This window comes from Corylus avellana, chromosome ca1 (assembly GCF_901000735.1).
Source record: "Corylus avellana chromosome ca1, CavTom2PMs-1.0".
Taxonomy (NCBI): Eukaryota; Viridiplantae; Streptophyta; class Magnoliopsida; order Fagales; family Betulaceae; genus Corylus; species Corylus avellana.
In genome coordinates, this window is record NC_081541.1 from 28,076,077 (window position 1) to 28,087,230 (window position 11,154).

The 11,154-nt window shown below is 37.2% G+C and overlaps 1 protein-coding gene across 1 annotated transcript; it reads left to right on the forward strand.

The window, feature by feature from the left end:
- Positions 1–5,778: 5,778 nt before the first annotated feature.
- LOC132163670 (pentatricopeptide repeat-containing protein At2g15820, chloroplastic) lies at positions 5,779–9,880 on the forward strand. Its single transcript, XM_059574041.1, is given in 3 exon segments — positions 5,779–6,557; positions 7,658–9,493; positions 9,495–9,880. Coding segments are annotated over 3 exon segments (2,496 nt in total). The 5' UTR covers positions 5,779–5,942; the 3' UTR covers positions 9,540–9,880.
- The last annotated feature ends 1,274 nt before the right edge of the window (positions 9,881–11,154 follow it).

Below are 11,154 nucleotides of genomic sequence, written 5' to 3' on the forward strand. Positions count from 1 at the left end.
TTGTTGGTGTATATTCCATAATTGATCGCATAGAGTTCAATATCAAAATAAAATAATAGTATATTATTGCTTGAAGCCTTCTCTCTTGTTTGATATAGAAGGATAATAATTGGTCACTATACATAGAAATCCAGTGAGGTGACATAATTAGGTTCACCACAGTTCAACCACTCTAAGCAATGCCAGTATCCCAAGCTAAGCAAGTTTATTTAGTTATTTCTGCAAATAAGTGCTAATAATATAGTGATTCATTCCCATTTTAGTGAAATGACCAAATAACTGCGTAGTTCCTTCCTTGAGACATGGTGAAGTTTGTAGAAGGACCTTCAAACAAGATGGGATATAGGAGGAACCTTCAAACAAGAGTAGACTGCCATCTTCTGAAAGGTTAGACAAAGGGTTATCTCTATTTGCTACCCAAACAATATTGTTCTTCTTATCAAACCTTTTATAACATATGCCCAGGTCGGATTTTAATGAAATTCCTGGTTTGAAGAAACTAAGCTCAAAATTGCTACCTATGGAGAAGCATGCTGTGTAACAAGGCAGGATCAGAACAAATAAGAGTCATGGCTTAGTCTTCATGGCACCCATCCCTCTCTAACTTGCAGAAAAAAATGATGGAAGAAGAATGATGATAGACATGAATGGGTGAACAAGAAAACTTGGACTTTCTTGTGACAAAGTTCACTTCCAGCCTACTCCTACTGCTCACTAGGACGGCAATTTCGTGTTCCTTGTAAACAAGAAAATGCTAGAATATGAATGGGAATACGTTGCATTATACATCTAACAAATCATTGAAATATTTGGATGTTCATAGAAGTATGGAAGCAAATAAGTTCGGTTTCGCTTGTTGCAAAAATATTGTAAAGATTTTTTTTTAATAATCTTTTATTTTATTTTTTATAATAAAAAAATAGAGGTATTTTGAGAATTTTGCAGGTCCGTTTGGGATTACGATTTCAAAAAGTGCAAATTAAAAATTATGATTTGAAAACATAATTTTTAAAACCGTAATTAATTATTTGGCAAAATCACGATTTGGCCTTTAAAATCACAGTTTAGCCTTTAAAATTGTGCATTTTCAAAAAAACATCTCCTTACGATTTGAAAACGCAGAAAATCTGAGTTTTCAAATCGCAATTTTTTAAAAACATAATTCTAAACAAACAATTTCTGTGATTTGATTTAAAATCTCACTTTTTGTCTATGAAATCGCAATCACAAACGCATCCTTAATGAAAAATTTTAAAGGAAGACGATAATTGAAAAAAAAATTGAAAGTTCGATACCCTAATTGAAAATTTTTGAACTTTGATGTGCTTTCAAAAAATGTAAAAGTTAAAGAGAATTTTGTGAAATTTTCTAAAAAAAGACATTTTAGGTCAAAACAAACGAGCCTAAAAAAGCGTTGTTGAACCATGCCAGGTGAGTCATGTCTCTCTGAGTAATGCTACAAGTAGAGATGGCAATTTTGACACGACCCGCGAACCCGACACGAACACGACATGAAGTTACCGGGTTTGGGTTTCCCTTAAACGTGTTTTTGTCATAAACGGGGTGTCTAGCGGGTCAACCTGCGAGTGACCCATGGGTGACCCGCCAGACACGTTTATAATGAACAAAAAAACAACCTAAAGGATGGAGGACCTCCTAAACCTAAAACATTTTTTCCTCTCCAGCTCTCCTCACACTCTCTCGCCACGCTACCCCCCTCTTCTTTCTCCATCACTCTTTAATTTTCCTCTCTTTCTCCCTCTCACGGACTCACTCTCTCCGCTTGCCGCTCTCTGTCTCCTCTCGTTGCCGACGTCGCACTCTGTCGCTCTCCCCCTCTCTCTCACGCCGCAGACGTCGTACCCTGCCGCTCTCGATCTCTTCTCTTTAGCCCCGATGTCACATCCGGTATATATATCTCTCTCTTGATCTGATTTTGTTTTTCATTTTCTATATAATAAATGATGAATTGAAATCTATAGCAGGTTATGTTTATATTCTCTCTTTTCATGTAGAAATTTTTAGCATTTGATGGAGTTAATGATGATGCACAAAAGAATCAATTAGAACTTTATTTGGATGAACTTAGGTACACTAAAAAAAAATAAAATAAAATAAGGTTTACTAACGCTTGGAATAGAGGCGCTTTAATAAAACATCCCCTTATAAGAACATTTTATTGTGTAAAAGACACAATATAAAATTAGCAACGCCTGCGCAAAAAAACGTCCCATTAATTTGAGACATTCCAATAGGACATGCTCCAATTTAGTTAATTACGTGCATCTGGTTGGCAAGCGCTCTTAATTCGGGACGCCTGCTATCCAAGCGCCCTTAGTTAGGGGCGCCTGCCAGCTAAGCGCCCTTAATTAGGGGTGCCTGCCAGCTAGGCGCCCTTAATTAAGGGCGCTTGGTTGGCAAGCGCTCCTAATTAAGGGTGTCTAGCTAGCAAGCGCCCTTAATTCGGGATGCCTGCTATCTAGGCGCCCTTAATTAGGGGCGCCTGCCAGCTAGGCGTCCTTAATTAACTGCGTCTGGTTGGCAAGTGCCCCTAATTAATGGCTTCTTGCTGGCAAGCGCCCTTAATTCGAGACACCTGCTATTCAGATGCTCTTAAGCGCCCCTAATTAAGGGCGCTTGGCTGGTAAGGGCCTTAATTAGGGGCGCGCTTGCCAGCTAGGCACCCTTAATTAAGGGCGCCTAGGTATCCAGGCGCACCGAAATTATTTTTAGTTATATAGAGGAACTAGCTGCTCAAACATTAAGTTATATAAAAATAACTTAAACATAATAAATGATAAAAGATAAAGGAAGAACAACATAAAATTTGAAATTTTAATATTGGCTTATCTTTTATCATTTAATGTTGGCTTATATAACTTAAATACAATAAAAATTATTTTATGTTGTTCTTCCTTTATCTTTATCATTTTATAGGGAAACTAGCTGCTTAAACACAATTCATTACCATTGACTTAAGAACATATATATGATTGCATAATATGCATTTACATTTATTTATATATAGGTGATAATGGATTAACAAATGAGGATGAGCATGCAGCTGATGCAGAAGGCGACCATCGTGGATCATCACAAAGTATGTGTAGATCTTCATATTTTAGTCACTTGTAATATAATCTAGTTATATATAGGTTTGCACTTTCAAAATAGTTAGATATAGGTTTGTAATTTAATATTTTCTTTTGGTTTTTATCATTTGCAGGTAATCGTTAAGTGACGAACGTATACTTGACCTATTATATTGGGTGCGTATTTGACGCCAAATGCTAAGCGAACCCATTGATATATTTTATTTCATATGTAATATACAATTTTTGTAAACTCTTTTAAGAGGTGGTACACTTTGTGTTTATGATATCGTTTTGGATATTTTATTTCATATGTATGGTACAATTTTTGTTAACTATTTAAGATGTGGTACACTTTGTGTTTATGATATCATCATTCTGGATTTAAATGTCTTATGAGATATGCGATTGTATATATGAATTAGATATATATTGTGAGATATGTATAAGATTGAATGAGATTGATGAATGAAAAAAATATTTATGGATTAATCCAATATTTATGGAGAAAATACGCAATACAATTGTATTGCGTATTGTATATTAGGAGAAAATAAAAAATATATATTGATTGCATGGGAAAAACATTTTCTCCATATATTAATTATTGGAGGCGCTTCGCGGTGTGGAAGCACTCCCATATAGAAATAGGGGCGCTTTACACGCAAGCGCCCCCTTTTTAGAATGAGGGCGCTTGCCTAGGAAGTGCCCTCATTCTAAAGGAAGGCGTTTTTTACCACTAAGCGCACCCTTTTTTAAAATGGGGTGCTTTATTCTAAACGTCCCCTTTTCGAGGTGCTTTTTAGTAAAAAAAAGTCACAAACCTAAATTCTAGTCGCCATAAAAACCGACGTGTCCCAAATGCCCCTAATCAAGCGTTGCGAAATCAATAAAGACGTTTTTTTGGCCAAAAATGCCCCAAATAACCATGTCACTAAACTTTGCTTTTTTTGTGGTGGTATTTGGATAAGAATGCAATATTTGACATCCTTTCATTTTGGAAAGGAAATGAATTTTGTTATCCAGAAATAGCTGCTGTGGCTCGTGATATTTTAAGTGTTCATGTTTCTATTGTTGCTTCAGAATCTACTTTTAGTATTGGTGGACGTGTGATTTATCAGTATAGGAGTTCACTCAAACCTGATATTGTGGAGGCACTAGTTTGCACTACAGATTGATTATATGGGCATTAAAAATTTTAAGGCCCAAATTTTCTACTAGCTCCTATAAAATAAACTCAAATTTCATATCTTTGACACTTTTAGTCCCTATAAAACTCAGCACAACCCAAATTTCAGCCCAAAAATCAGAGTAAACTGAAGGAGATGATGTTTTACACTACTTTTTATCTACCACGCTACCACAATTTTTTGTTTTTTTTTTTTTGTTTTTTTTGTTTTTTTTGTTTTTTTTTGTGCTTGTTCATTGTTGTTGGCTGCTACTATGTTGTGATTCTGTTCTGTGAAGCCTGTGATGAAAGTTATTTTGTCTGAGCAGTGAGCCGTCTTCTGCAGGCCTCAGCTTCATTTTATTTTATTATTTTATTCTTGCCCCTATTAAGATAAATTCTTGGATCCGCCGCTGTATGGAGAGCAAGGTAATAGTAGTTATTTGCATATTTAATTTCTTCATTTACTTGTATTTTTTTATTTTACTTTAATGACATTAATTCCTCTTATTTTTTGATATAGAACAAACTTTAATAAAGTTGGATAATGAAGAAGAGGATGTTCTAATAACATATATCAATTCTTATGACATTCCAAGTTCATCTGGAGCATATTTGTGGATCGTTCAAGAGTGGAAAACACTGGGCAAAAATGGGAATACCCAATTTGTATTTGTAATGATAATGTAGTTTTGTTTATATTTTCGTTATTACTAAATTTACTATGATTTTGCTAGCTCCTTTTTTACTATCTTTTTCTTAATATGGTTTTAGGCTTTTAGCTTGATATTTGATAAGTGATTTTGGGTTTAATTCCAAAGAGATGGAGTTGCTATTTGATTAGACAATTAAACCTATTAAATGATTTGGTGTTAGGAGTTTAATTTCAAGAGATGAATTACTATTTGAATCGACAATTAAACCTAAAACTATTATGTTTTGTGAATGCCAATGATATTATCACATCACTTTCTAAGCTAAACGGGTCGTGTTGGGTTAAACAAATCGTGTTAACCCAACACAACCCATTACTTTATACGGGTAAAACGAGTTGTGTTGGGTCATGTCAACTTAATACGACCCATTATTTTAAACGGGTTTAAGCGGGTCATGTCAAGTAACCCGTGAAATAGTCGTGTCGTGTCTGGGTTTGGGGGGTGACCCGTTTAGCTAAACGGATCGTGTTTGGATTTACCCTAAACAGGTGGTGGGTCATTACGGGTTGACCTGCCAACCCGTTTTGCCAGCCCCACCTACAAGTCCATCTTGTGTTACTCTAAAAATGATGTGGCTCTCCTTAAAAAAAAAAAAAAAAAATAATGATGAATTCTTAAAATCACTATTTCACTTGTAATTGATAATTATTGAATTTTAATTAAATAATAATTTTAAAAATCACCTCATTTTAATACAACAACGTAAGAATCTTTTAGAATTAATATTGTCTCTCGCATTCTCCACTTTCTCTACAAAAGGTCCAAATGTTACCAATTGGGCGGGCCGTGTGTCCCACTTTTTTCAGTTGTTTGGGCCCCAAGCATATCTAAACCGTGAATCCTCAAACCCCCAACTCAATTCCCGCCGTTTGATAAGCACAGAGACCGTCGACAAATAGATAAACCTCCGATGAGATGCTTTGAATTCGAAGCCTCAAACCTGAAAGCAGACGAAAGAGCAGAGAAATGCTCTTGAGCTATCCGCCCTCCGCCACTCTTGCTCTCACCTCCTCCTCTGTCTTGCTCTCTGCCCTCAGCTCCTCAAACGCTTACCCCACTAACCAATTCCTCTCCCTTCCCATGTGCTCCTCCCTCTCCTTTCTCCGCTCCCTCTCTCTCTCCCTCTCCCACCACCACCACCGCGGCCACTACTTTCGCTCTATCTTCGCCCCAGCTTTCTGTTCTTCCCCAAAGCCCCGGAAGTTCCTTTCTCTCCGTGCCTTGTCTCGCAGCACTTCCGTCGAACACTTGGCGTGCGAGGTGTCACGGCCCGAAACAGAGGAGCTTTGGAATTTGAGTAACAACGGTGACAGTGAGGCCGCTTTTGATTTTGATAAGAATGTTGGGTCTCTGGATTTGAAGCGCTTGGAGGTGCCGGCTCTGGACGTGAAGGAGCTGGGAGATTTGCCGGAGCAGTGGAGGCGGTCGAAGCTGGCGTGGCTGTGTAAGGAGCTGCCGGCGCATAAAGGTGGGACGCTGATTCGGGTACTCAACGCGCAGCGGAAGTGGGTAAGGCAGCAGGACGCCACCTATGTCGCCGTGCATTGTATGCGGATTCGCGAGAATGAGACTGGCTTTAAGGTGAATTTCACTTCCTGCTGTTTCCCATTTTGGGGTTGAATTCGTTGCTGATGAATTTTAGTACTTTATATTGCAGTAATCGTTGGATTCGGATTGCAAGAAATGTTCAGGGATGTGATTGTAGGTCATTGTCAATTTAATGAATTTATGTGCCACTAGGCTTATGGTTGTTCTCTTTAGTTGCCGAAGATTTGAAAATGTAGATTTTTTGGGGGTTATTTGGAATCATTGTGTCCTATGATAAGATGGATAGAGAAAACCTAGACGAATTTGAGGATTTTCGATTGTTGTGTTGGTGATCTGTTATCTTGAACTGTACAGTAGTAACTTTATATACAATTATAGCCTCAAAGATTAAAGTGAAATTTTATGAACTAGTGGGGCTGGCAGTTCAGTAAGAGTTCCTGGGTTTGGTCAAATTGGTTGGATACTGTTCTAAAAGTTTTGGATTCAGGTGAACCGTGAATCCCTCAAGTAATGTTACTTGCTTGATTTGCGCAAGTTTAAGCATTTTCATGGAAGTATAGAAGCAAATAAGTTTGGTTTCACTTGTTGGTCGAAAATAATTGTTGGATGACGCATGCTGATATGTATGATTCTTTTTATGGTCAAACATCCCCAATCAATTCAAGGCAACTCTTTATGTGTTGCATAGAAATGATTTTCATGCCCAAAACAACAAAGTTATTGGAGCGGGATCAAACAGAAAGAAGATAACCCATTTTTTGCGTTGCATTGTAGCTGAACTAATATTTAAGGAAACAATTGAAGTGTTTTCTTATACATATGAGCTTTCTACTCATTTAATATTCAGATAGGCAAGGCATGCGGCTGGTGTGGGAACCAGTCCACTTAGTGCTTTGGCTGATATAGATAAACTGAATCTTAAGGAAAAAAGAAAAAAAAGTATGAGTTCACCATCTAAATTGCATCAGTCCCAGAAATTTGTGGTTTTCTTTTTATGTTTTTTCTTCTTGCTTTTTTTGCCCCTACCATTGTTATATCTCAAGTTCCAAATAAGAAAGCTTGTTTTAATATTCATGCTACCTAGATTTGGCACCGATTGCTAGAGCCATCTTATAAGCTTTTTTCTACCCCAGGTGTACAAATGGATGATTCAACAACATTGGTATCAGTTCGATTTTGCTCTTGCTACCAAGTTAGCTGATTACATGGGTAAGGAGCGTAAGTTCTCAAAATGTCGGGAGATATTTGATGATATAATCAATCAGGGACGTGTGCCTTGTGAATCTACATTCCATTTATTGATTATTGCCTATCTTAGTGCACCGATCCAAGGTTGCTTAGAGGAAGCATGTAGCATTTACAATCGTATGATTCAGTTGGGAGGTTACCAGCCCCAACTGAGCTTGCACAATTGCCTCTTCAGAGCACTTGTAAGCAAACCGGGAGCCTCTTCAAAGCAATATCTTAAACAAGCTGAGTTTATTTTTCACAATTTGCTTACTAGTGGACTGGAGATACATAAGGATATCTATGGTGGCCTTATTTGGCTACATAGCTATCAGGACACCATAGATAGGGAAAGGATTGCATCGTTAGCAAAGGAAATGGAAGATGCAGGAATTGAGGAGGGCAGAGAGGTGCTTTTGTCCATCTTGAGAGCTTGTTCGAAGGAGAGTGATGTGGAGGAAGCAGAACGAACTTGGCTCAAACTCCTCCGATTGGACGGTGGTATCCCACATCTAGCTTTTGTGTATAAAATGGAAGTCTATGCAAAGGTTGGAGAACCTATGAAATCTTTGGAGATATTCAGGGAGATGCAGGAAAAATTGAGTTCGACCAGCATTGCAGCCTATCATGTAATCATACAGGTTTTATGTAAGGCTCAGGAAGTGGAACTTGCGGAGTCCCTTATGATAGAATTCATAAAGAGTAATTTGAAGCCCCTTACACCATCTTATATTGATATGATGAACTTGTACTTCAACTTGAGTCTACATGATAAATTAGAGTTAGCCTTCTCCCAGTCCCATGAGAAATGCCGACCCAATTGTACGATGTACAGTATATACCTGGATTCCTTGGTGACAGTTGGTAATCTTGACAAAGCTGAGGAGATCTTTAATCAAATGCGGAGTAACGGGGCAATTGGTGTTAACTCTAGATCATGCAACACCATTTTACGTGGATACTTGTCTTCTGGAGATTATGTGAAGGCAGAGAAGATATATGATCTGATGTGCCAGAAGAAATACCAAATTGATTCCCCGTCGATGGAAAAGATTGATTATGTCCTGAGTTTGAGTAGGCAAAATGTTAAGAAACCTGTAAGCATGAAGCTAAGTAAAGAACAACGAGAGATTTTGGTGGGTTTGCTGTTAGGCGGTTTACAGATTGAATCAGATGAAGAAAGGAAGAATCATATGCTTCGGTTTGAATTCAGGGAGAACTCCTGCATACATTCTGTTTTGAAGAGACATATATATGACCAGTACCATGAATGGTTACATCCATCTTGTAAGCCAAGTGAAGGTGCTGATGATATACCATGCAGATTTTGTACCATCTCACATTCTTATTTTGGTTTTTATGCGGACCAGTTTTGGCCAAAAGGCAGGCCCGTGATCCCAAAGCTAATTCATCGGTGGCTATCGCCACGTGTTCTTGCTTATTGGTATATGTATGGGGGCTACAGAACTTCTTCGGGGGATATTTTGTTGAGGCTGAAAGGAAATCATGAGGGTGTTGAAAAGATTGCCAATGCATTGAAGGCAAAGTCCTTAGATTGCAGGATGAAGAGGAAGGGAAGTGTGTTTTGGATAGGTTTCCTGGGAAGCAACTCCTTGTGGTTCTGGAAACTGATTGAACCTTACGTTTTAGATGATATGAAAGATTTTCTAAAAGCAGGTGTTGCAACATTGGAAAACAGTTCAGTGGAAACTCAGGACATTAATTATGATAGTGGGTCTGAATCTGGTTGAAATGGCCTCTAATCACAGGGATGATGATGATTCATAGGGCCTTTATACTTGGTTTTGTTCTCAGGCTGCTAATGATGCAAAATCTGACTGCCAGCCACCTACTCTTACATGAAATTGGAGGCTACCTTAAACGATTCATGGCATGATCCTGGCCCCTGGGCTATTTCCATTGTTGTATATATCAAATGCATAGAGATCAAGTGAACTTATTATCTAATTAAGCTAGTCAATAGAAATTAATCATGTTGTTAACGCACTGTTGCCTTAGACATTAGCGTTCTTTGGCAGTTATTTCAACTAAGTCCCTCTCCTCTCCCTCGGTTTTCCTGATATTCAATTGGAGGAAATATATAATATATTTTTGTTATTTTGATTGTCTGCTTTGTCTTTGGCATAAAGCGACTCATACGTTATCTTAATATCTTTAAAGTGGAACAGGATTATCTCCATTTCAAATGAATTGGATAGTATTCAGTTAGTTATATTTTAAAGTTATTATTGTCTTTTCACTTTTTGAAGAGACAAAAATATTTTTCGGTTCAAATGAACTGGAGAGGATTCTAATTCCTTTAAAGTGGCTCTATTGCATTATGACAAGGCTAAAAGGGGAGACCAGATAACCATTGTCATCATTTGGAAAGCCCACATAGAAAGCACGGCAAGGTATTAGTTGATCCCTGTAAAATTAAAACCTTTTTTTTTTTTTTTTTTGAAAAAATCAAACATAATTTTTGGGATTTCTCGTTATTTCAATTTAGTACTCAAATTTTTAGTTTTGACAATTAACTCACTCCTTAGGTTATACCCGTTTTTCAAAATCGATTTTTCTGTCGATCTGTTACTCAAATATTTAGGAAAAAGTACACATACTCCTTTAAAGTAAAACACTAATACTCACTTTGCAATGTCTTCCTCTCCAAACTAAAGATTAGTCAAACTCTCTAAACTTCTAAAAATTTGCAGTGTAATTGAAGCCTTGCCCCAACATAATGCACGCAAAGTAGAGCAATGTGCACGGGTAAGAAAAGTTGCGAGAGAATTGGGAGCTTCTATCATAATGCATGATGAAAAGGGCCTAGCATTTACTTCCCTATGAACCTCAACTCCACAAAGCATTATACTCTAAGATAGCACATCTACAACAGCCTATATTTTTTGCCTTTCGCAAATTGAGATCAGAGAGAAAGAGAAAAATTTAATTCCTATATTTCTTTTTAAAGGAAAGTTTTCTTAATGGTATGTGGATGGATTAGCTATCCCCGAAACTAATGAGGTGGCTCCACCTCAGCTTTTAGGAATGATTTGGCCACTATCTCTAAATGTATATATTTTAAATTTTTAAATTTTTTATTAATAATATCTTTTAGTTTGGTTGAAAAAATATGAGTTGAGTTGAAAAAAAAAATCAACCAAAAAAAAAAAGACAAAAATTGAGTTAAATAGGTTAGGAGTGTACAAGAGATTGCGGTTAGCAGTTATTGGCTAAAACCGCTCCGCTCAGGCGGTTAGCTGTTATTTTATAACCGGTATATGAGATTTTGGGCTTTTTGAGCCTATTTTATGGGCTTATTTTAAATAGTTTTGGATCAAAGTGTTCTTAAAAACAATGAATATGATGAAATCCTATTCCTAACTCGTATTTAAATTGACAC